Here is a 23,892-nt window from a genome sequence, read left to right on the forward strand (position 1 = left end):
TTTCATGAACTAAGAGATTTTAGCGTGAGTCATTCCTGTGCTCAATACTGAACGTTTGCGGAAACTGGAAAGACAGTCAAGACCAAAGATTTTTTGACGGTGCGCAGCTCTGGTGATTTCGAGTTAGGACTCGTGACACATACTGCTGGCGGATAAGGCTTGACTGCCGTGCTTAGCCTGGGGAGGCGGTGCTGATGATGGACGCACAGCACCTAAAGCACTTAAAGCCCGAGTTGGTAGGTAATAATCATAAGCCCAGGACTGAAAGTGCATCTGACTACATCGGGGGCTGAGGAGCGGGCTGCAAAGACTGCGCGCTATCAGGCGCCGTCCGACGGCTTTTTCGTTCATTTGTCGCCCTACGCAGGCCGCGGTGCTCAACTGCATTGCGTCTGTGGTTTCAGAGATATCGGTGAGCTAGCGCTGTTACCACGTCCCTTGCGGACGTGGGGGGATGTCGCGTGTAGGGCTTTGGGAAACTGACTTCGCCTCAAGAAGCGGCCGATCGGTGCCCTATGTCTCCCTCCGTGCCTTTATGACCATAGCTCCTACTATGACACCAGAAAGTAAAGGGACTAGTTGACATTTGGCTCTGTCCACCGCTGACATCGTCGTCTTCGATGTGCGTCGGCTATCGCGCTACAGTACATTCATTCCAGAGCAACTTATTGTCGCGCGGGGCCGGTGCAGGGCAACTGTCCACGTTCTCGTTTGTGACCACCCCTGCGCCCACCACCCACCTGCTTGGGATGTCGGGTGCCTGTGTGGGTAGTGTGTTGACTTCCTACACGCTGCGGCTACTGCCACAGCCAATCATCAACAGGATGCGGCTGCACCTGAAATGAGAGCATGGTCCCCTACTGAACCCCTCTCTGCGCAGACGGTGCTTCGGTCTGCTGGATCCGGGTACAGCGGCACGTCGAATGCCTTCGGCGACAACCAGCTGGACGTAAGCAAGCAAAGAACACCAATGGCCAGTTAGTGGCACAGGCACATCACACAGGGCTCGGTTCTGGGTGCGGCAGCGCACCCCTGCCTGACGCCCTGACGCAGGCCCGGTACTCAACTTCACGTTCGCACTTTGCAGGTCGATGTCCAAGTGGACCGGCTCATCTTTGAGCGCTTGGCCAGCTGCTCAGCGGTGCAGGGCGCGGGCAGCGAAGAGCAGCCCGAAATAAAGGCGTTGCCCGGCCAGGGCTACACGGTGGTGTTTGACCCGCTGGACGGCAGCAGCATTATGGGCGCCAACTTCGCGGTAGGCACCATCTTTGGCGTTTGGCCAGGTGGCACGCCGGTCGGCCGGCAAGGGCGAGACCAGGCTGCAGCGGCGTATGCGGTGTACGGCCCGCAGACGATACTCGTGTGGGCGCGGCCGCGGGCCGAGGCAGCAGCGCAAGCGTCGGGGGCGGAGGCAGCGGCGGGGACAGAGGCGCACGCTGCAGGTGGGTGCAGCGGTGGCATGCCAGCGAGGGGGTTAAATGCGTACATGCCGGGCGCCTTGGATGGTGTGATATCCCGGCTGTGCGCTTTCCATGAGTGCCACACGGCGCCAAGGCCAGATGGTGCTGCGTATCACCGTGGACGCACAGCGCAAATGCTCATGCTGTGGCCTTTGCATTATGCTGTGCTGGTCCCCTTGCAGCCAACGGCGGCAGCGACGCCGCGGCCGAGGCGCCGGCCGCCTCTACCAGTGGCAACGGCGGCAGCAGTGGTGGCGCCACCGGCAGCCTGTGCTGCAGTGCAGCGCGGCTGGCGGATAGCCACGAGGTTCAGGAGTTCTTGCTCCAGGCGGACGGCAGCTGGCGCCTGCTGCGCAGCGGGGTGCACATCCAGCCCGTCAGCCGCACCTACGCGCCCGCCAACATGCGCGCGGCGGCTCAGAACGCCGAGTATGCGGCGCTCCTGCAGAAGTGGATCGAAGAGGCGTTCACGCTGCGGTGCGTGCATGCGCGCGTGGGCTGGGAGGGAGGGTTCAAGCAAGCTAACCCCAGTCTTTGGGAGCCTAACAGGGCACGCGGGCCGGCGCTAGTAGACAAGGGGCGGTGCTCCGGGGTGGCTAGTATGCAGCACGCGTACAGGGAGTGAGCGGGCGCCGCGCACAAGTCTGACACACGTGGAAGTCCTGGCCGGTGCACGAGCGCCTTCTCGTCGTTGTTGCGGGCAGGTACACGGGCGGCATGGTGCCGGACGTGCACCACACGATAGCCAAGGGCAGCGGCGTCTTCTGCAACCCCTGCTCGGAGAAGGCGCCGGCCAAGCTGCGGTTGCTCTTCGAGTGTGCACCGCTCGCTTTTGTGATCGAGGTGGGTGCGTGTCTACCCCGACACACAAGGCTGCGGACTGCTGTTGCAGGGTGGTTGTGCACACCGCCTGGCCTCCGCCTCTGCCTCCGCCATCATATTCCAAAATACTGACTGCCGCCGCCGCTGACCGCCGCCACCAACATGCAGGCCGCCGGCGGCAGCAGCACCACGGGTCAGTGCAGTGTGCTGGACGTCGTAGTGCGCACGCCCAACGACCGCTCCAAGATCTGCCTGGGATCCAGCCAACTGGTAGAGGAGTCGCTGCCCGCCATGCAGGCGGCATGAGGCGTGAGGCGCGGGGAAACGTGTAGGCGGCTGGGCGAGAGCGAGGTGCAGGAGTGACATCTGGCTGCAGTGGGAGCGGTCGCATAAGCTGGCTGGAGTGGGAGCGGTGGCATACCGTACTACGGCGATCTGGCTTGGGATGTCAAGCGACTTTGGTTCAGACTAAACACCTTGCAAGTTGCTGAAAGAGTTGGGGCCTTTACAAGTGGCCGGGCTGGCTTCGCTGCGTTTTGGGGCTGATGACGGGCGCCTGGCTGTGAAGGTTTGAGCCAAGCCAGGCGCGTGTCCGGCTGTGTTTTGATGCGTGATGGTGCACGATTGTTGGTGTCGATGGAATTGTTTTGTCGTCAGTTTTGTGCGGGCCACGCGTGCCTTTGGGACCTCGGTTTGAGCGCTGCCCGCGGAGACGGCTCGGCGGTCGAAAGGCAACTAGCGGAAGGGCGGCGTTGATGTTCGCGGCGTGCTCTTTCGTATTGTGGCGTTATGGTGTCCTGACGTGCTGGGGGTTTCGTGAGATTGATGTACATGCGTGAATTGGCACTTGAACGTATGAAGGACACTTCTTACTGGGCGTGGCCGTGCATGGTCACCATGCGCTTATGCTCGTCGACTGGTAGTCCCAGGCAGTTAAGCTTGCTAAGGACCTTGAAAGAGAGCGCTTGCGGCCGAGGTGTGGCTGCAGACAGACTGGTTTGCCTGGAATTGGGAAAGCAGTGCATGGACACGGGGTGCATCCAGGGAGTACCCGGAGGCGACCGTGTAAAACACAATGCTTCCCGTCCCCCTCTCCAAAGAGCCACAGCTTTGCCTACACCACCCATTATCATAATTTCGCTTATCAGGGACGCTGACGATGTTTCCTGTTAGTTTGCAATTATGACACTGATGTCCTGGCTCGCTCATGCCCTTATCTCACTCATAGAGCAATTTGCCGCTTTGGCATTTTTCCTGTTTGGCCGAAATCAGCATCGGGCATCAGAGCAGCCATACAAAGGCACCCGGCCACCGCAGCCGCGCGCAATCGCACTCGTGTGGGCCGAGGCGGCAGTGGACGAGGGAGCTGCCAAGCAAATATCAGACATCCTAAAATGGTTTGTTATGCAAGGTTGCTGTTGTCATGCTGAGGTGCCAGAACTGTTTCCGTTGCTGAATTGCAGGTGCGCACAGGAGGAGTTGAGGGATTTCATAGTGTATGATCCGTCTGGTGAGTCTAGGACGATGGGATTGCCTCGCGAGTGCACAGGATGTGGGCTCTACCACAAAGCTTTGACCTGCGGGCGTGCCTGTACCTCTGTATTCCCCTCGCGACGGCCTAGGCGGGCTCAAGGCTCATGCGGAGGAGCTCCGACGCGCTTTACAGTGCAGCGTTGAGGTAAGATAATCACACTTGAGTGCCTGAGAGGTCTTCTTAGTGTGGGCAACTACTAGACGCGTCCTGACATTGTACTGGTCCGTGTCACTGCAGGTGGGCTGGAGCCGGGACCCTGCCGCAGTTAATCTGCTCTGCGGCGCATGCGGGTAAGCATCTAACCACACCGCGCTCGCCCTGGCGTGCATCGGACCGAGCCTCAACTTGCTTAACACTTGCCTGCAACCTTTGCCTGATCACCGGCTGACAGGGAACAGGCGGAGGGTAGAGGAACAGCACAGCTGAAGGAGGTTCCAACGACCGCGCGGCTCGGCAGCGGCAAAACACAGGGTCTGCTCGCGGAAGCGCTCGGGGCTGCTGGCGCTTCTGATGTGGGTCAGCAGCTGCTGCCTGGGGCCGATCCAAGTGGCGGGGGCCGTGCTAGGCAGGCAGAGCGGGGAGTGAACGCAGCCGTCAGCATGGAAGACCTAACTGTTCCAAGCTTCGGGCCCGCTGCGCCGTTGAGGTGTAGCGAGGGGCTGTGCACCTGCGGCGGTCTGCGGGGGCCTCGTGCGCCGCGGTCTGTGGCTGTCATTGATCGCGATGCTACAGTAAGGGAGGCTGGGGCGCCCAGCAACAGCTGCAGCCAGTCGGTTCAGGCCGTCCGGCAGAGCCGGCCGGTGGGCGCCAGCGCCAGTGGGCGAATGGTCGACTCACCAGACGCGGGAGCCGCCCGCCCCCTTCTGGCGGTGTCCGCTGCAGGCGATGACGCAGTACTGGCGGCGGCAGCTGATGCTGTGACGGTGGGGAGTTCACCAGCAGCGTTTGGCCCTTCAGCGGGCGCGCAACAGGAGCGGCATGCATCCAGGAGCCACCTGGGCCATCAGGGTCAGGCATCACATATTGCAGATGGCTGCGGTGGGGCGAACGGCTTGCGGAGATCGGATGCGCTTGAGCCGAGCGTTGGTAATATGACCCAAGTGCGGGTGCGGGTGCTTTCGGCGGCGGATGCCTACTCTCCAGTGCTGGAGGCGGCCCGGAGTGGCGGTCGGTGCGCTGGATGCGGCGAGGTGCTGCCACTGCAGGTGCGTGCGTTGATACATTGCTAGGGTGTCTGGCCAAACACGTGCGTGGCTTTGCCATCTGCGGCTCGGCTACCTTGGCCTAAAGGTCATCGGTTACCGGCTTACACCTGCGGCATGTATCATGCCTTCCTGTTGATGCGACAGGGAGGCCCCTACCGCGAGGGTCTGGCGCGGATGCGTGGACAGCTGCAGCAGCTGGCGGGCAACGAGGTACTGGTACAGCCGGAGCTGGTGCTGGTGAGTGCATGCAGCATGCACAGCGGTGTGATGGAAGGGATGAAGGAATATCAATGGGTTGGGCAGTGGATGGCCTGGCACGAGCACCACTTGTGGGTGTCTGGCATATGGGTCGGAAAAGAAGCGCTGTACCTGTGGAAATCCAGTTCCATGGCTCCGTAGGGGCATGGGCCGTTGACAATACTGACTGCTCCGAACCGCTTGTGACGAAACAGGTGGTAGGCCCAGCCCTGACGCTTGCGGGCTATCCGCCCTTCCAGGTGCGTTTCCGACCTGTCGCCTCACGTGCTCGTTGCTGCGCCGTTGGCACCAGCGTAGACTTGCATCAAGTCAGTGGTTTGGGGCCGTAATGAGCTGACGCTGTATCCGGCCATACAAGACCACCTTCACCGCGCGAAAATCAATGCTTCACCCTTCCTTCATGCTGTTCAACCCCGCGCAGGTGGCAACCTCCGAGATTTTGCACATCGGGCCCGCGGCGCAGCTTTGCCGGAGCAAGGTCGATGGCGCGCTTGCCAAGTACCTGCGCACTGAGCAGCGCTTTGGGAGCTAGGTTGGGGTGGAGCGCACTAGCAGGAGTCTGATGAGGTGCTATGGAAGGACACCTTCAGGAGCTGCGGCTGGTGTTTCGGGCATTCCCTGTGGCGTGCCATAACTTCATGCCGTGACGCGACGCCGCCCGCCAGCGTGTGGAATGGGCACATGTTACGACATGTTTCACTTGAACCTCGCTTAGTTGCGCGTCGTTTCAGCTGCCATTTATACTACCAGTGCGAGTCGCCGTCAGGCACACGAAACGTTCATTGTCCTATCATAGGGCGCGACAGCACTATGATGGCGATTGACAACTTGTGCGGGGCTCGCCGGTGGTAAAGTAGTGCAAGGTGTCCCCCCGTGCGGGTGTATGCAAGCAACATCAAATGCATGACATTGCACACATATGGGCGGGCGTTAAACTTCAGATCCGAGGTACTTATTGGCGTGCCGGCTGCGCGGCTTACGAGGCTGCGGGGTCCATTCTTGTCCCAGGACGGACTTGTTGGTATTTAGTAAAGCATTCTTTGGTCGTCGTCAGTCTTGAGCATTGAGCCTGTCCGCCGGGCGTTGTCAAGGCCCAGCAAGGCCCAGCAAGGCCCTAGAATGCCCATTGGCAGTCTTGGCACAGACTTGCTGGCCTGGCCGGCTCACCGGACACGTCCTGCCCTGATGATGAGTACCCTTGCATTAACTTGGTGCTCCAGATCTCGGCGTGTCCACCACCTGGAGACTCGAAAGTTGAGGGGAGTCCCTGGGTGCCACAGGCATGAAACCTGTGGAAACACGTGGAAACCTTCGCGCCAATTGGCAGGGCGGTTAGGACTAGGAGCCTCAGCCTCACCACTCGCCACCGAGGCTGTTCTTGTAGTAAATAACAAAAGTTGACAGGGCTGCATCGCTCTAATTACCAGACGCTAGTTGCGCCTGCAAGGCCGACTTGCAGCTACGGTAGCGAAGCGCTTCGGTGGCAGCCTCCCCCGTATCAAATTGCAAATTCGAGTAATTTATAGCAGCGATTAACTGCAGAAAGCCTTAGAGGCAAGCGCGCGGCAGAATGGCACGCTTTCGACACTTGAGACCGCTCGCATAGCCACCGGCAAGTCTACCAAATATGGCACGACTATAGAAAGTTGCCTCATCATTGTGGACGGCTTAGCCCACAAGGAGCTCCTCGGAGAGAAACAGGTGAATGTGCGGCAGAGTTCAGCTGCTAGTGAAACTAACAACACGTGTTAGCTTGGTATATCCTATCTGACGCTCTCAGAGATTTGGACGTCAAAGCTGACATTTCACCGTCCCGGTCACGTCACACCAGAGCTGTGTTTCCAACTGTGAACTAGCAACACACTGACAGTGTCACGTTCGATATCAGCTTGAGTCAATCGATCGAGTGTTCAGGGCTGGTCCGCGGGCGTCTGGGAAGCTGCCCCGTTTCGCTCCGTGACTGGGCCTTGTCAAGCTTGCCAACCTCCTCACCAAAGCGCCCTGTCGCGCCTTCCACCTGAATCCTGCAGTTAGCATGCATGGGAAGCTGACAGACGGGACCTCACGGTGCTGAGGGGCCAAGAGGAGAGGATGGAGCCCTCCGACACCGCACGCCACGTCCGGGGGTTGAGCGCCGCGCCCAGCCGGCCGCCTGGGGCAGCAGCGGCCCGAGGCCCGCCGGCCGCGGCCCCATCCCCCACCGACCACAGCGGCGGCGCCTTTGGGGCGGAGCGGCGCTCTCCGCCGCTCCTACCCTCTCCTGCGGCCTCGTCGCTTGAGCGGGGGGAGCGGCGCTCACCGCACTGGCCCCACTCGCTGCTGCCCTCGCCCGCCGCTTCCGCACCGTACGTGCACGCAGACAGCAGCGGTCTCGCAACCAGCGCGCCCGTGGCCGCGCCACCGGGCGCGCCTCTAGCCGTACCGCAGCTGTCGCAGCCGCAGGGCCGTCGCAGCTCGACGGGCGTTGCTAGCCTGCAACAGCACTACGGACCATCCTATTCGCAAGCGGGGATGGGGCAGCCGCCGCAGCCGCCGCAGCCCGGCGCGCGCACGTCGCCCGCGCAATCCCAGTACGGCGGCGCTGCGGGCCTTCAGGCGGCAGGCCATGTGGGTCATGTGGGTCAGCCGGGAGGCCCCGTGCCGGCGGGCCAAGCGGCGGCGATACCGCACATCGGCCACATGCTTGCGCGCAAGGGCTCCGGCAGGTCCCTTCGCGGCACCGTCAGCCTGGGACCTGCAGGCTTCCCGCACATACACCACGTCGGTGGCAGTGGCGGCGGCGGCAGCGGAGAGGACGGCAGCCCCGGCGGGCCCGGTGGCGGCGGTGGCGGCGGCGGTGGCGCGCGCATCAGCGCTAGCGGCTATGGCGGCGGTCGGCTGGAGCCCATGCCGCGCACCACGCTCGCGCAATATCAGCGCGCCATGTCTTCCCACAACGGCGGCGCCGGACCGGGCGCCGGTGGCGCTGGGGCTGGCGGCGCGGGTGCCTCCAGCGCGGGGCACGGCGGGCACGGCACGGCGGCCGGTGGGCCGGTGGCCGGCGGCGGCAGCAGTGCCGGCGGCGGCGGCAGTGGACCGGACGGTCGCATCGGTGGCATGGGCAGCGCGGGGCGGGGCCTCGACCCCAATGACCCCCACGTGACCCACATCAGGCCGGCCACGCAGCTGGCGTTGCTGGTGGACTCGCCGCTACGGCCGCCCCCCGGCGCGCCGGGTGCCGTCTCCAGCAAGCGACTGGGCGCAGCCACCGCCGGCAGCTCCGCCGTCGCCCGTGCCTCGGACCCAGGCGGCGGCGGCCGCATCGCCGCACTGATGCCCACCCACTCCGTGCGCATGCCGGCAGGTGCCGGCGGCGGAGCCGCCGCCGCCGCGGCGGCGCTGGGGGCCGCTGCTGCGGCCGCAGCGGCCTTGAACACGGCTGGCGCCGTGGCGCACCCGGCAGTTGCGCGGCTGCAGCTCAGCGCGGCCAGTGGTGGCAGCAACGCGGTGTCGCGCACGGGCTCGGCGGGCTCAGCCGGCGGCATTTCCGGCGTGTCTGCTGCCACGCGTGTCTCCTCCTCGCTGCTGCCGGGCTCCCAGGGCGTCAAGACGCCTGCGTACTCCATACTGGGCACCGCAGCCGCATCGGGCATGGGTGGCGCAGGTGCAGGCGGGGCTCTGGCAAGCCTGGGTGGGCTGTCGCCGCAGGGTCCCGGCATGCATGGACAGGGGCAGTACAGCCCCCTCGCAAGTAGCAGTGTGGTCAACAGCCGGACCGCAAGCGCCATTAGCGGCGCGCCTGGTGCAAGCATGCGCGGGCCATCGCTGCTACGGCAGGGCTCAGGTATTACGAGAGGCCCTGTGGCCATGAGCGGCGGCGGCGGTGGAGGAGGGCTCAGCGGCTCGGCGTCACTGCCGCTGCCGACCCCGTTCAGTGGGTAAGCCTGCGGGCGCCTTTCTGTGTGCCTGCACATGTGCGTGTGGCGTGCGACAGGTGTTTGAGTCAAAGCGTTGTGCGCGATGGATGAGTGCACATGAATTGTTCACGTGACCGACGTGTCCATTCAGGCAATGTCAAGCTGTTTGGTACGCACCGACCTTTCACATGCTGTCATTGCCGCTTTTCCTTATCGCAGCGCCGGCGGACCTCCGAGTGCTGCTGCCAGCGGTGCGCTCAGCGGCGCGGTCACCGGCGTGCGCATGCTGGCTGGCCTCAGCGGCGTGCTGGGCACGGGGCATGCCAGCACTAGCAGCGCCGCGGCGGGCGGCGGAGGCGGAGGCGGTGGCACGGTCACACGCCAGCCCAGCAGCGAGCGAGGTGCGTGCGCGCACCAGCGCTGGCGGGTGCGGCCTGCTACTGTTTGCGACGGACACGGGCCGTGCTTCGGGGCCCCGATGATGGCCACCTAGCATGCGCCACCAACAGCCACAATGTGGTATTTTGCTGTAACTTCTGTTCAACGGTACCGTATGTGCAGGCTCGGCCGGCAGCTATGGCCACGGCTTCCAACGCGCCTCTCACGCTGGTCACCCTGTGGGCGCTGCGGGCAGCGGCAGTCTGGCGAAGCTGGTGCTTCTGGGCTGTGCAGGCCCCAGTGCGCATGCCGCCCACAGCAACGCTGGCGGCGCCACCGGCTCGCCCGGTCTTGTCGTGGGCGGCGGCATGGGGCGCTGCGCGGAGGACGGCGACGATGCACGCACTATGAGCGGTGCCAGTGGAGCTGGGACGGGCGGTGGCGAGGGCGGAGGCGGCAGTGATGTGGATGACGGGCGCAGCAGCCATGAGAGAGGCGGTGGAGGCTGGTTCGCGGCGTGTTTTGCTTGCTTCAAGTCGCCGAGCGCCCGCACCATGACGACTGACTATCATGAAGTAAGTCGCCTTCAAAGTCGGGAAACCGTTTGAGTTACCGGGCGTGCATGCAGTCGTACGAGCAGGGCACTTTGCCTGAACCCGCCTTGTCATGAAGCCCAACAATGCCCTATGACCTTACCTGGCCTCATGCACCCCCTCATTGCACGTTTGCTTGTATGTCTGTGCCGCCTGTTTGCCGTTTGAGTCCGCCACGCCTTACTGCCGCTCGCCCATTTCCTGTGTGTGCTTCCCCCTGCGCGCGCGGCTCTGGCGTGGCTTGCATTGCTGAGCGATTAGGTGAGTTCGCGGGGTCCCGGTTTCGCGCCGCAGCAGCTAAGCTAGCCACCTAGACGCATGCACTCAGCTTCTTTACCAACGAGCCTTACTTATCACCACTACTACTCCAGACTACCTGCTTTCAATAGGAACTTAGTATTTTAGCGTTAGCCGCCACGGAAACACGGGGGAACCAGCAGCCTGCCGCTGGCGAAACAACGGTATGGAATGCGTCGCGTGTGCCCGCTGTACCTCTGGACGTCGGCACTTCACTTCATATTTGATACACACCATCCCATGGATGGCTACCCCCCCTTGCCTCACAGGTTGGGCAGCCGGGCCGGCGCAAGTCCCGGTCCCTCAGCCGCCGCCTGTCGCACGCGCTATCCGACACGCTGATGGTCCGCAGTAGCACGCGGCTGGGGGCACTGCTGCGTAGCAGTAGCAGCCGCAACACCAGTCAGTCGTCGTCGGCGGTGAAGGCAGGAGGCCCTGCCGTGGCGCATGGGGCGGCCTCCGTTGCCAGTGGTGCTGGCGGCGGTGGCAGTGGCACCGGGGCTGCCTCAATCCTCGGACGCTACAGCAGGGGCAGCAGCAGCCGCAAACTGATGCTGGCGCTGCAGCCACAGGTGGATTCGTGAGGAGGGAACCTCCCCGTGGCATCCTCGGGTGCAACCTTGCCTCTCTGGCGCATCTTCAGTTGCCGGACCTTGTGTAGGCTTGCCCTTACTCCCGATCCCTGCCCCTGTGTCTCGTCAAAACGTTTACAGAAGCCCATACTGAAGAACAGCAGTGGTGGTGGAGCCCGACGCAGTGCCGTTGCGCAGCAAGGCGCCGGCGCCCTCGCCTCCGGCGGTGTGTTGGTTGCCACCGACGCGTCTTCCGCCGCCGCCTCCTCCGGCCACCCTGCCAGCGGCTATCCCGCCAGCGCCTACCCCGCCAGTGCCAGCGGCTACCCAGCTACCGGCGGCTTCTCGGCCGACGTCACGGACTCTGGCGTGGGCACCGACAGCGATGCGCGGCCCTCGGACGCCCGCAGCTCCGCCGCCGCTGCGTCGACCGCGGCTGTTGCGGCAACTGCGACTGCAGCGGCGGCAGCTGCCGCTGCCGCGGGCTCTGCCGTCCTTGGGTCAGCAGCGGGGGAAATTAGCACGGGTTTGGACACTGGCACGGGCTCGCCGACGCCGACGCCAGTGGAGCGATGGCGGCAGCTGCCGTCGCAGCCCCCATCACCTGCAGTGCAGGTGGAGCCACCGACGCCGATGCGTTGCACGGATGAGCTGGGGCAGTCGGCAGCGGCTCCGCACCCGCGTCACGCGCACGTGGGCTCGTCGCGGTTTGGGCCCGCGGTCGCCGCAGCTCCTGCCGCTGCGAGCGCAGCTGTGGGGCTAGGCGGCGGAAGTGCCGCTGGCAGGGCCACCGGCGTGGCGCGCCCGCAGGCGGCCTCCTCTGCACGGGCGTTTGCTGCGGCGCTGCCACCTGGCGGAAACGCGGGCAGCACCGCGGGTTCGGTCACTGATGATCTTGACAACCCCGCGGCAGGCCGATTCCTGCATGAAATACCCCAAGGCTCGGAGTTTGCAGCTGCTAGCAGCGGCGCCACGGCTGCAGTGGCCGCTGGCACGGCTGCGGGCGCATTTGCACGATCCCGAAGCAGCTTGGGAGCGGGGTCTGGCACGCGCGGAGCGCCGGACGCCGCGACGGTGTCGGGACCAGAACCGAGCGGCGCGCTAATCGCGGGCGGCCCTGCTGCAATGCCCAGCCCCCGCTCGAGTGCGCGCATCAACTCGCTCCCCCGGGGAGGCAACGGGGCGGCTGGCACGCCCGCCCCGATCGGGGGTGGCTGGTTCGGTGAGCCGCCGCCCGGGGACGCGTCGGATGCTGGCACCGGCGCCGGGGACATGGGGGTTGGAGGCAGCGCTGCGCCCACGCGCCGCACCGCGCCACGGCAGGCGGCTTCGCTGTCCGACCTGCCTTTCGCCGGAGCAGACCTTTTGCCCGGCGATGACACTCTGCCGGCGGGCGTGCACAGTGCCGAGGGGCGCGGCGTGACGGTCTCCGCGGCGGCCCTTCAACCTGTTGCCGTGACGGCCGCGGCGCCGGCGTCCGTGTCGAGCCAGTTGGCGCGTGCGGGCAGCAGCCACGCGCACAGCAGCGGTGGCGCCGCCAGCGTTGGCGGCAGTGGCAGCGCAGTCCCGGGCCTGTCGCTTGTGCACCGGCTGACGCGGCAGGTCTCGCGCAGCGTGCTGAACGTCATCGCCGGCGTAGGTGGTGTCGGCAGCGGCCCTGGGACCGCCGCCAGTGCGAGCGGCGGGGCCAATGGTGACATGCAGCACCGGAGCAGCAACAGCGGCAACACGGGCGCGGCGGCGGCGGCGGCGCTGGCCCGATTGAACTCGGGCAAGAACGCCGTGCTGCCACTGCCACTGCCACTGCCGCTCCCGCCCATGGGGCCATTGCCGGTGCCGCCGCGGCTAGACACCGACTTCAATACCCAGCACGCGGCGCTGTTCGCGGGCCTTGCGGCGGCTCCGGACCCTGCCGCAGCCGCTGCCGCGTCAGCAGAGGCCTCTCCTGCAGCCGTAGCATCGCCCACTCACGCGGGCGCGCACTCCCACACCCACGCCGCGGCGCAGTCGCCGATGCAGCTGCCATCTCCATCCGGCCGCTTGGCGCGCAGCTCCTTAGGACTGTCACTGGGGGTGCTGGCGACGCACGCTGCGGCGCCCGTCACGGATTCCTTGTCGCCGCTGTCCATAGGCCAGGACTCGCCTCGCGGGCTGGCGGCAGCAGCGGCAACGCCATCGCCGCGCGGCGGTGGCGCCTCCCAGCGCCGGTCGCGCTTCGAGTCTGACCTGGCGCTGCCCGTGCTGGCTGAGCACGAGCGCAGCGACCTTGGCGGCGTTGCAGAGCTCGGCCGTGGTGGCGGTGGTGGTGAGCAACAGGGCGTCGGCCTCGACGGCGGCGGCAGAGGCGGCGGTGCTGCCAGCGCACATGGCACAGGCCCTGTCATTAGCATCAACGCGAACCCACTTTACGTCGCTGGTCACGCGCCGGAGTCTCTGGCCGCGGCGGCGGCCGCCGCTGCCTATGCAGCCACGCTGCAATGGGCGGTGCCGGCCAAGAGTAGCGTCACTGAAGGCCAGGTGCAGCCATTGCGCCGCCAGGCAGTCAGCGATATGGGCATGGCACCGCACAGCGCCGGTCCTGGTGGGCTCAGCGGCGGCTCGCGATGGGGCTTTGAGCCCCCTCAGGAAGCCCCCGGCGACGCCGGCGGAGACGGAGGCGGCAACAAAGGCAGCAAAGTTTGGGGTGACCGGCGCCGTGCAACCTTGGTCCACATCAACTATCTGCCTCATGGTGACCCCGCCGACGATGCAGACGACGAGTCGGGGCCCCTGCGGCCTCGCGGCGCCGCAGGGGCAGAGCAGGCGGTGCCCAAGGGCGACTTCCGCCGCGTATGGGACCGCCAGGTCGCCACTGTTGCAGCTGCCGCAACCAGCGATGCAGTAGCGCAGACGGGTGCTGGGCAGCTGCCTACAACAGTGCCAGCGGAGTGGCAGGACAGTGCGGGAGGTGCAGTCCCTAGTGCTGTCCCGGTTCCTACACAGCAGGCTGTGATGGTGGTGCCTGCGGCCCCGCCGAAACCGGAGCTGGGGCTTAATGGCGGCCAGGACGGCAACGAGCTCACCAGCCCCGGCGGCGCGAGCAGCGGCGCCTTTGGATGCATGCCGCCTCTGCCCACACGCATGGCGACGCAGACGGGCGCGCTTCACGCCGGCGTCAACGCGCTAGGCAGCAGCGGCGAAGCGGCTCTCTCGCCTCAGGGGCACCGGAGGAGCATTTCCGGCACAGGGCAACAAGCCGCGCTGCAGCCGTCGCCTCAGTCACGGCCATTACCACAGCCGAGGGGCCTGGCCGTGCCGGCAGGTGTGGCTGCGGGTGCAGGCTTGGATGCTGCTGTGCTGGTTCAGCACCCGCAGCCGCGGCCGCTGCAGCACGAGGTACGGCACAGGTACGGCGTCCTGGCAGACGAGGAGACGGACAGCGGCGCCGTACAGCCGTACCGGCCCAGCGCAACCGGCGAGTACGATGCGGCCGTAGGCAGTTACGACGACGGCGTCGGCAGCGGCGGCGGCGGCGGCACCTACGATGGGGCCTCGGGTGGCCAAGCTGTGTATGCGCACGAGGATGATCGCGAGAAGCACGGCCGGCAGGTGGCTGTGGCGCAGTCCACACCTCAGGGTGCGGCGCGCGGCGCCCCGCCGCCGCCGGTGTACGGCCGCGTCTCGCAGCTCCGCGCAGCGGTGCCCGTCGGTGCGTTGTCCGGATGTTCCGGCTATACCAGCGACGCCTCTGGCTCGGTCTCCGACTGGTACCCGCCGCCCCAGCACCGCCCGCTGCGGGCACTGCGCCTGCCTGCCGGCGCTGTTGGTGGCGGCGCAGCCGCCGCTGGCACAGCTGCCGACCAGTGCACCAGCCCCGCCGCGGCCGACGACGCTGGCGATGGCGGCAGTTCCAGCAGCGGCGGCGCCGAGCTGGCGTCGCATCATGCGCGGCGGCTGCTGGCGGCGGAGCTGCTGCGTGTGCGTAGCAGCGGTGTGGTGCTGCCAGGCGTGACGCTGGAGACGCTGCAGGCCGAGGCGGAGGTGGAGTCGCCGCAGCTGCGAAGCCCAACTTCGCCACGCGGCCACGGGCGCCTGCACAACCACAACCACAAGCACCACCGACATCGGCATCGCCCTCGTGCAGGCGAGGTCGCGGAGCTCCAACAGCTGCTGCAGCAGCAGCTAGACCAGCAGCAGCCGCAGGACGCGTGGCCGGCTGGCGCGCAGGAGTGGTTGCCCGGTAGCACTGCGCCGCCCGTGTCACAGCCACCTGCACAGGCAGCACGCAGTACGCATGTGGCGGCTTCCCGCTCCAACCTGCTTGCTCAGTCGCTTCCAACGCTCACGCCTGGCGCCGGCTTGGGGCATGCCCTGGTCGGCGCGTCGCGCCTGAGCCGGCCCGCCGCGACCGCGTCCAACAGCGCCATCGCACTGGAAGGTGCCCATGAAGTTGAACAGGTGCAGCAGCAGCCCCGGTCACAGCCCTATCAGCAACAGCAGCAACAGCAGCCGCCGCCCCGGCAGCAGCTGCAGCAGCCGCGCCCGCAGCGCCAGTCAAGCCAGCAACAGAACCAGCGGTCCACGCAGCCGCCGCCAGAGCCGCAGCCCCTGCTGCTGAAGTCTCGGAGCATGGGCCCCACCTTCGACACCACCGCGCTCGACGCCGCCGTCGAGTCCATGGACAGGGCTGACGTGGCGCCGACGCCGCCAGCCGGCCGGCAACTACGCAAGGCTCCCACTGTGGCTGCCTACCACCGCCTGCCGGCGGCGCCCGCCGGCGGCCTGCCGCTCACCGCCGCCATGCTGCGAGCCTCCGCCGAGGCGCTGCTGCAGCGCGGCGGCCTGGTGGCGCCAGCCGCCGGCGGCAAGACTGCCGCCGCTGCGGCTGTGGCTGCGGCCGCTGGTGCGGAGCTGCAGGTGGAGGCGGCGGAGGAGATGCGTCTGCCGATGGGCACGCCGCGGGACGCGCTGGAGAGGTGGCTGGTGGACCACTCTATGCAGCTGGCGGCGTTGCGACATGTGGGGCCGTTGGACCCCCTGGATGAGCTGCCGACGCCGCCACAGCAACCGCAGCTGCAGCAGCAACAGCAACAGCAGCAGCAGCAGCAGCAGCAGCAGCAGCAGCAGCAGCAGCAGCTGCAGCAGCAGTGGCATCAGCAGAACGCACAGAAGCAACCCCAGCAGCAGCAAGTGATCGTCACGATGGCAACGGCTGGCATGAGCGGAGGCGCGAGGCTCAGCGCCAGCGGCGCGCGCGTCAGCAACAGTGGCCACGCGGCGGGTGGTTCCGGCGGGGCCTCTGGCTCTCGGCCGATGGTGCGCGTCAGCAGCAACGGGATGGCTCTGGGCGGCGCGCGCGTGGCATACCCTGCCTTTGATGCCCGGGTGCCGGCTGCGGGTCCCACCACGGCTGCTGCTGTGGGACCCACGGCGGTCGAGCCGGCACCCATTCAGCCCCGTTTCTCGAACTCAGCCACTGTGGGTGCGCGTGGCGCGCGCCTCGTGCCCGAGCCCGACGTGCTCCAGCAGTGGCTGCACGGGGGCGGGCCCGCCGGTGGCGGCCCTGTTGCTCATTAGCATGCCACACGCACGTCCAGCCATCCAAGCTGCAGGCGTCCTTTTGCGCTTCAGCTGTGCATTCGTCTGGATGCATGGGGGCACGCCAGCGTACATGAGGAGCGCCGCTTTGAGCACACATGGCGACCAACGAGCCTGTCCTTGGCCGAGAGGCCCGGGCAATCTTCTGGGGGTGTGCCACAGGGTGGAGGTGATGTGTAGGTCATGCATACTGGTGGAAGATGTGTGCTAGGCAGCCACCTCCTTGTTATCGCTATCAGTTTCGCCAGCAGCAGGTTCAGCTTGATTTGCACTATGTGAGTCATTTAAGAAAGTAATACCGCGTTCAACTACCGTATTCTCCTTCTTCATACATGGTTGCACATAGGGTACACATTCACGAGTGCAGTGCTTGGTGGGCACAAACCTTTAACTGTACACAGACAGGGTGTGCTTCCTAACATTCAGGTTATGCCTTTGCAAGCGGTTTGTGTGGAATGGACGATGTTGCTGCTGCGTTTGATAAGTTTGGTGGATAAGGTTGATTTGTGATGACACTTGCCCTTGGGGGGACGTCATATGTGCTGTCAGCTGCGCTTATAGATGCAGGTACCCAGGACAGCACAAGAGGCTGCGAATGACATTGAGGCTTGCGTATATATGGGGGTGTTCCTGTGTCATTGAACATTAGTGCTGGCGTCGCAACTAGACGGCCAGAGCAGCACTGCCGCGGGGCTCATCAGAAGCTGTCCGATGTGGCCCTCTTGCTTCATTGATGCAGGGTTCTGTTGAAATCAATTACCGAGATTCTGAACTGGCTGAATGACACCAGATGAGTGATCATTTAGGCGCGACGCGCATGCCTGCGTGTTACTCGTTGGGGGTGGGTTTCTTTCCTGGGTAATGAACGTGGGGGGCCGAACGCTACAATGCTCATTGCAGGATATGTGCAGCTGATATGTAGCAGGCATGGTATTTTGGCATGGTGTTTTGGCGGCTCAGGACGTGTGCTTCACGGTATGTTTGGTTGTGTATGTGTGCCATTGGGAATGCGGGTGTCGACTGTCCAGTGTAAGCAACCTTGCCAGCTTGAGTTGGGAAGCAATACGTTCTGACGTGTTTGGATATGAACAGGGGCCACACACTCCCGGACCAGGCGGAGGCTCTGCAACTGACAGATGTCAGGTGGGCCCTCTGGATGCTTGGCGTTGTTGCAATTGCTATTTGTTATCGAAGATGCTTTTAAGGAAATGAATGCGCACGACACTTGGCTGTCATTGACGAGTGCTGCGGAACTAATGCGGGTGCTCACAGCCATGCCATATACGGTACCGTGTGTGCGTGTGTTGCGCGTGTTTACCTGGCGGCTTGTCTCTCAACCAAGGACGTTAGGCGTCATCATTACTGTGGGGAGGTAAAGTATGTGGGGAGGGTGTGCTGCTGCCCCCCAACCTGTCGCTGGGGAAGTGGAATGGTGCCGCACTTGCTGCCGCCACGTGATCCGAGACATGCTTTCCACCTTGGGACATGACGCGGAATTTACAGAGACGTTTGTAATGCAGGGTTTGAGGCACAGAGGCAGTCATGTGCCTGCGTCGGGCAGGGCGGGCTCGGGGGGCGGGAGTGCCCGCCACGCGTTACCGACGTGTGCCGGGAACCTGGACTGGCCTGGGCCACCTACCACCCACCAACGGTCAGACAGAGTTAGTATTGGGTTACATAACATCAAGTTTTCTCATGGCAAAGTGCATAGCATGCTCCACGAATCTACCGAACAGTCTTGGGAGGTAGTGCTCGCGTTCGCAGACTCGGCGCGTGCGCTGCACGACACGGACTTCATCGCCTATCAGGTACTCGCTTCGTTGTCGACGGGAATCATAATTAACACCCACAACAAAAGCTTACGGTTTACCCACAAGACGAATACAAGTTAGCACCGTTTGGAAGTCCTCAGTCACTGTATTTGTAAACTCAATCGTCGCGATCCTCGTGTGGCTGAAGCTGCAAGAGCAGGCGAAAGCACTCAGGTGAGACATCCCTCGTGAGGACTTCTGGTTGCGTCGCGCTCTGCACTGTGTGCTACCGGCTCGAGGGCTGCAGACGGGCGATTTCCTAAGTCGTGCTTCAGCGAAACTATCGAATATAGGCACAGTAATTCATCGTAGTCATTTTGGGTTTGGCAGGTGTGCCCGTAGCGAAAGTAAGAGCATGACCACGCCCACCACCGCCGCTGGCGCCTTGGAAGTCAAGTGTGCAGTAGTCATGTATAACAGTACATCTAGAGCTCATGTTACGACATTATATGCGCGAGTCGCGTGCGATGGCCGCGCGTGAAAGCACTCCTTAGCAGCGTCAATATTCTCGGACATGAAGGCGGCATAGCATATATCGTGTAAGACAAGTCACGATCATTGGCGGGCGGAGCTGGTTGTGAGACCGTGCCACCTGTCCTCACCACCGTCCCCAACCCTTCTTTGCAGGTGCGTGCGCCTGGCCGCTGCGCATACGAGGGCCACCGATACACTTCGCCGTGGAGTTACATGAGTGCGGCGATCTGATATCGCAGCGCAGGCACGTACAAGAGCTGAGTCGAGGGCGCACGCAGCCGCGGTCTGCCCTTGGGCGCCTGAGCTGGCTGCATGGCGTCGCCCAGCCTGGATTTGCGGAAGGCCGAGACGCCTGCCTGCGGGCACAACGGAAATGAATGCATAGCAGGACAGCGTTGCATGGGGGACGCGGCGGCGAGAAGCGTCTCGCCGGGCTCTGGATGCCGGGAGCAGCAGCAATGGAGTGCAGTGGCAACAGCAGAATCATTGACTGCGGAGCCGCTAGCACGTCCCCCGGTTGCTGCACACCACAGCAGCAGCAGCAGTAGTAGCAGCCGCAGTGGTGGCACCGACGCGCCACTTGTGCAGGAAGACGCAGTCGCAGACGGCAGTGCCAGCAGCAATGCAGGGCCTGCGGGCAGCGTGGGGGCCTGCGCGCAGCGCGCACGTGGCTGCTGTGTGTCGGACGGGTCACGGTTGGGTTGCCCTCCAGCCGTGCCCTCCGGTCCCCTCTCGGGCTGGCAACAACAGCAGCAATGCAATGCTCGGGTATCACGCAGTTCACCCCGCCTTGTTATCTCGCCTGGCAGCCCTGCATCGGCGGACAACGAGCGCAGTGCCACCTGCTGCATCTCACGTCCACACCCAGCGGGCCAGCTAACCACAGCAAAGCGGAAAGCAATGGGCCTGGGAGCAGACGACGCTGGGGAAGGAAGAGGACTGGCGTGGCGCAGCTGCGGCGGCAGCAACAGGGCCGCCGGGTCAGGCGTGATGGGGGCCCTGCTGCGGTTGCTGCTGCCGCTGCTAGCACTATGGGGTGCGGGCCGGCCCGCGGCTGCCAGCGACCTCACGGGGACTGCTTTTCCGTTTGAGAACTGCAAACAGGTGGGGACTGGGGAGGACGAGCATGAGTCCTAGGAGCTGGCGGGCTTGTGCTGCCACCGCCACCCGTGTGCCACAGGCGTGTGCTGCATTTTCCCCGTGGGCGTGCGCACGCAGCCGCGCGTCTGCAGTCACCTAGCCCTAAGTCAACACCACCACCCACCGTAATCATCCTCCCCTCCTGCCTGCCTGCCTCTGCCTGCATCCCCACCCGCCCCTCGGATCACGCTGCACAGGACCAGCGCAACTCGCCGTACTACGCCACCCTGTACAGCTACCGGGAGAATCCGGAGAAGCAGACCTCCACCGTGTGCATCCAGATCCGCACGCTGGACGTCTGCCTGCCGGGCAAATGGCGCTGCTGCAACACTTCCATCGTGAGTTGGTCTCGAACGCGAGGGGAGCAATACGCGTGGGAATAGCACGCAAGTAGCCCGGTCGGGCGCCCTGCGGGCATGGGCGTAGCATTGCAGCAGGGGCAGCCGACGCGTGGCGTGGGAGGTTTGCAAAACACTTGTACCGCATCATTTAATGCCCCCGCCTATTCCTTGCCCGCATTCCTGACCACGCGCTCAACAGAACAAAGTGAAGTTCTTCCCAGCTCTGGGCTGCCGCGGCTCAGTGGCGTCCGCGCTCATCAACGGCAACTCCATCATGTCGTACTACTGGGAGGAACACCAGGGGCTGGACATCCTCAAGGTGGGGGCGGGGGCGGGGAGGGGGGGGGCGGGATGAGTCGAGCCTTGGGGGCAAAGCTGGACTGGGCTCGTGCATTGGAAAGCACAAGAGTCATTGTGCGTGTATACGGTCAGGGAGTATTTGCGTGGGGGGCGATCGGGGTGGTGCCCTTTGGGGCATTGCCGCTGTGTAGCGTGCCATAGCACGAGGGCGTTTGAGCTCTCGTTGCCGCTTCGTCCTCATCCCGTCCCATCCATCCATCGTCCGTACAGATCACGCCACTCGCGCAGTGGCTGAGCAGCCCCGCCAAGTCCGACGGCGCCATCGTGTGTCTCAACCTCAGGGCGCCCTGCTGGACCGTACAGTCCTTCTCCTACAACGCCGCGCTCATGGAGTATGCCCTGTACGACAAGAAGGTGAACAATTACGAATGCTGCCCCGTGGGCACGATCGTACTGCCCGGCGGCTCCCTGGAGCCCAACTTCCCCTCGCGGCCGCCGCCCGGCCGCCAGCCGCCCATGCCGCCCGGCCTGCCGCCGCCGGACCTCCCGACCACGCCCCCGCCGCGCGGCAAGTCGCCGCCACCCAAGGGAAAGCGGTCGCCGCCGCCACCGCCGCCCAAGGCGCCCAAGGCGCCCAAGGTGCAAAAACCGCCGCCAGCGATGCCGAATGTGCCGCCCAGCCCACCGCCACCTCAGCCGCCGCCGCCGCCGCGCGTCCAGCGCCCACCGCCGCGCCCGCCGCCATCCCCGCCCCCGGGCCGCAAGCGGCCGCCGCCGCCGTCCGTACCGTCACCGCCTCCGCCCTCCCCGCCTCCGTCTCCTCCCCCACCCCCAACCGGCCGCCGCTCACCGCCCCCGCCGCCACCCACGGGGACGCAGAACCGGCGGCCGCCGCCGCCGCCAGTCGCGGTCGACCAGACCTGCACCTTCACCGCCGCCATCCGCCGCACCGCCGCCGCCAACCAGGGTTTCGCCCAGTCAGTCTGCCAGCTGTTCGGCGCTCTCATCATGCTGCCGTTGTACGACGGTTCAGATTCCGGATCCAATCCAACCTTCACGTGCGCCATCTCCACGCCGTCGTACATGGTGCTGACCGGATCCGACGTGCCTGCGGCCAGTGTACGGGCATTGTTTGACGCGTACGGCGACGGCGGGCAAGTTGACAACGCCGTGATTCTGCTGGGGCTGGGCGCGTGTGGCACCGACTCGGCTCTGCTGAGGACCGACTGCCCCGGCGTCGCGGTCAACACACGCGTGCTCACGTGCGGTGACCCCAATGCCGCCCTGACCTCGCCGCCGCCACCGCCGCCACCCGTGCGGCGCTCGCCGCCGCCGTCGCCGCCGCCGCCGCCCCCCGTTCGGCGGCGCCCGCCGCCTCCACCTCCTCCGCCGGCGGACGTGGCCACGCCAAAGATTCTTGTGTTCCAGGATTCAGCCTACCTGATCTTCTACACGCCGACTGACTGGAACAGCGGTCAGTCCACGTGCCAAGGCCTCGGCGGTAACCTGGCCGCAATCGATTCGCAGGACGAATACAACTTACTCGCAGACGCAATGCTGGAAGACCTTGCGCCCGAGGGTTTCATCAATCTGTGGTTCGGCCTAACCGTCACAACTGCCGGCGGCGCCGCCATCCCCGGTTTTAACGCTGACGGCAGCCGCATGTCGTACATGCCGATCAACTTTCAGTACGACCGCACTCGCGCCGCCGTGCGGTACTACTACATGACCTGCGATGCCATGACGCGTGTGTGCTCTTGGAACTACAGCCCCGGAGGCGCAGGTGACATCCAGTCCGGATACATATGCGAGTTCATGTGAGTGGCCGCGTGTAACTGGAACAGAGCGGCTACGTGCGTGCGTGCTTATGTTCGTGCGCTCGTCAATCGTGTGTGTGCATTTGGGGGGCCGTCGTGGTACTCCAGCTGCTTCGCTTGCGGCCTGTTTCCGGGACAGCACGCAGCGTGTGTGTTAATGCAACTGATGTCTTGGGGAATACCAACAAGCACCAAGTGTCTTGACTCTACTGACCTCGCTCCCTTTGCTCTCTGCACACAGGACCGCGGCCCTGACGGGTTGAGGCGTCACGTGGCATCACCTCCACGGCTCCAGGGGAGTCCTCACCCCCCATCCTTACAGGCTGCGCAGGCGATAGGTTGCTCCGGGTGTGGCAGCAGCCGGTGGGCTGCCCTGCGTAGCCGCTGTGCGTGCATTGATGTGGGTCATGCGTACCGTAGGCGACAACACACAGAAACTGACACCGTGCAGCTGCATATCAAGTATGGCGGGCGGGAGCTTGTTTATGACATTGTCAGGGGTTGGCGTGCAGATGACGCCCCGAGCCTGAAGACCTGATTCATATAAATAGCATACGGCAGAGCATGCGGACGTGACGCGCATAAAGTATCCGTGGAAGTAACCAGTAGTCTATAAAGATCCGATTGATTTTAGCTTAGTATCGTAATGTTCGCTTGTGGGCGCCGGCTGGTGCGCGCACGCAGGTGCACGGCCTACATTCCAGCATCACCCATTAGTCTCCGCCTTGTTTCAACGATACGGTAATGGGAAGAGATGGCTGCACTGCGCGGCGTGGGGATAACTTACAGTTGTGCATAGTTGAAAGGATGAGACCCCTTTTGTGAGTGAAATGATGAATGCAAGACGAATGATGGTGTCTGGTTCGAGCGCTGTATGTGAGACGGCATAAGCGGCACTGGCTCAGTGTGACAGCACCACGCAACGGGCGGTACAGTAGGTCTGGTGGACTTGACTCAGTACAAAGCGCTGAAGCACATTATGCGCGCAGCCCTTTTGATGACTCGAATATGCATTCGGATTAGCGGTGGCGGGTGATGGGGTGCGTGTGTGCTGCAGCGTGTGCGTGCTGCAGAGTCTGGAGGACAGGTTGAGCCTGTCCTCCCCAGCCGTCCGGCCCAGGTCCGTTGACGTAGGGAGATAGATGGGCTGATCCGGTCTTAGCGCGAGCCCCAATACACCGTCCTGAGTGGTCGTCTGTCCTAGTCGCAAACTTAACACATTGCTTCGGCGTGTGGGGACGCGGCGTTGGCGAGAGCCACGGATGGCCCTACACCATGGGGGCATGTTGCACCTGTGGAGGGCACTGTAGTTGAGAGCCCTGTCTTCCACCCCGTACGCAATCGTGGCTGCACAGGCCCCATCCCACATCTGAGTCCGTGGTGCCGGTTTTGTAACTTCAGGACCCCCGACCCCGAA

General features: G+C 64.5%; 4 protein-coding genes across 4 annotated transcripts; all 4 read left to right on the plus strand.

The window, feature by feature from the left end:
* The first annotated feature begins 42 nt into the window (after nucleotides 1–42).
* CHLRE_17g699600v5 (uncharacterized protein) lies at nucleotides 43–3,363 on the plus strand. Its single transcript, XM_001691728.2, has 7 exons — nucleotides 43–236; nucleotides 368–412; nucleotides 881–949; nucleotides 1,088–1,442; nucleotides 1,643–1,937; nucleotides 2,165–2,303; nucleotides 2,451–3,363. The coding sequence occupies exons 1-7, from the start codon at nucleotides 195–197 to the stop codon at nucleotides 2,586–2,588; spliced, it is 1,083 nt and encodes a 360-aa protein (XP_001691780.1). The 5' UTR covers nucleotides 43–194; the 3' UTR covers nucleotides 2,589–3,363.
* Nucleotides 3,364–3,412: 49 nt separating this feature from the next.
* Nucleotides 3,413–6,504, plus strand: CHLRE_17g699650v5 (uncharacterized protein). The gene is made up of 8 exons (XM_043071891.1): nucleotides 3,413–3,679; nucleotides 3,746–3,792; nucleotides 3,905–3,960; nucleotides 4,054–4,106; nucleotides 4,208–5,021; nucleotides 5,166–5,258; nucleotides 5,474–5,518; nucleotides 5,701–6,504. The coding sequence occupies exons 5-8, from the start codon at nucleotides 4,416–4,418 to the stop codon at nucleotides 5,809–5,811; spliced, it is 855 nt and encodes a 284-aa protein (XP_042914350.1). The 5' UTR covers nucleotides 3,413–3,679; nucleotides 3,746–3,792; nucleotides 3,905–3,960; nucleotides 4,054–4,106; nucleotides 4,208–4,415; the 3' UTR covers nucleotides 5,812–6,504.
* Nucleotides 6,505–6,662: 158 nt separating this feature from the next.
* CHLRE_17g699700v5 (uncharacterized protein) lies at nucleotides 6,663–18,119 on the plus strand. Its single transcript, XM_043071892.1, has 6 exons — nucleotides 6,663–6,980; nucleotides 7,310–9,196; nucleotides 9,395–9,576; nucleotides 9,737–10,128; nucleotides 10,713–11,015; nucleotides 11,157–18,119. Exons 2-6 carry the CDS (start codon nucleotides 7,371–7,373, stop codon nucleotides 16,569–16,571), a joined length of 8,118 nt encoding a protein of 2,705 aa, XP_042914351.1. The 5' UTR covers nucleotides 6,663–6,980; nucleotides 7,310–7,370; the 3' UTR covers nucleotides 16,572–18,119.
* Nucleotides 18,120–18,312: 193 nt separating this feature from the next.
* On the plus strand, nucleotides 18,313–23,882 carry CHLRE_17g699750v5 (uncharacterized protein). The gene is made up of 6 exons (XM_043071893.1): nucleotides 18,313–18,577; nucleotides 19,031–19,981; nucleotides 20,215–20,355; nucleotides 20,558–20,677; nucleotides 20,929–22,475; nucleotides 22,717–23,882. Exons 2-6 carry the CDS (start codon nucleotides 19,190–19,192, stop codon nucleotides 22,736–22,738), a joined length of 2,622 nt encoding a protein of 873 aa, XP_042914352.1. The 5' UTR covers nucleotides 18,313–18,577; nucleotides 19,031–19,189; the 3' UTR covers nucleotides 22,739–23,882.
* The last annotated feature ends 10 nt before the right edge of the window (nucleotides 23,883–23,892 follow it).

Source organism: Chlamydomonas reinhardtii, chromosome 17 (assembly GCF_000002595.2).
Source record: "Chlamydomonas reinhardtii strain CC-503 cw92 mt+ chromosome 17, whole genome shotgun sequence".
NCBI classification, from domain to species: Eukaryota; Viridiplantae; Chlorophyta; class Chlorophyceae; order Chlamydomonadales; family Chlamydomonadaceae; genus Chlamydomonas; species Chlamydomonas reinhardtii.

Bases quoted from the DNA above. Each gene is read 5' to 3' on its own strand.
- CHLRE_17g699600v5 (XM_001691728.2), top strand. From the start codon at position 195: ATGATGGACGCACAGCACCTAAAGCACTTAAAGCCCGAGTTG. The intron at 950-1,087 runs GTAAGCAAGCAA...CGCACTTTGCAG, and splicing joins TCGGCGACAACCAGCTGGAC to GTCGATGTCCAAGTGGACCG. The intron at 1,443-1,642 runs GTGGGTGCAGCG...GTCCCCTTGCAG, and splicing joins GACAGAGGCGCACGCTGCAG to CCAACGGCGGCAGCGACGCC.
- CHLRE_17g699650v5 (XM_043071891.1), top strand. From the start codon at position 4,416: ATGGAAGACCTAACTGTTCCAAGCTTCGGGCCCGCTGCGCCGTTGAGG. The intron at 5,259-5,473 runs GTGAGTGCATGC...GTGACGAAACAG, and splicing joins TACAGCCGGAGCTGGTGCTG to GTGGTAGGCCCAGCCCTGAC. The intron at 5,519-5,700 runs GTGCGTTTCCGA...AACCCCGCGCAG, and splicing joins CGGGCTATCCGCCCTTCCAG to GTGGCAACCTCCGAGATTTT.
- CHLRE_17g699700v5 (XM_043071892.1), top strand. From the start codon at position 7,371: ATGGAGCCCTCCGACACCGCACGCCACGTCCGGGGGTTGAGCGCCGCG. The intron at 10,129-10,712 runs GTAAGTCGCCTT...CTTGCCTCACAG, and splicing joins TGACGACTGACTATCATGAA to GTTGGGCAGCCGGGCCGGCG. The intron at 11,016-11,156 runs GTGGATTCGTGA...AAACGTTTACAG, and splicing joins TGCTGGCGCTGCAGCCACAG to AAGCCCATACTGAAGAACAG.
- CHLRE_17g699750v5 (XM_043071893.1), top strand. From the start codon at position 19,190: ATGGCGTCGCCCAGCCTGGATTTGCGGAAGGCCGAGACGCCTGCCTGC. The intron at 20,356-20,557 runs GTGAGTTGGTCT...CGCGCTCAACAG, and splicing joins GCTGCTGCAACACTTCCATC to AACAAAGTGAAGTTCTTCCC. The intron at 20,678-20,928 runs GTGGGGGCGGGG...TCGTCCGTACAG, and splicing joins AGGGGCTGGACATCCTCAAG to ATCACGCCACTCGCGCAGTG.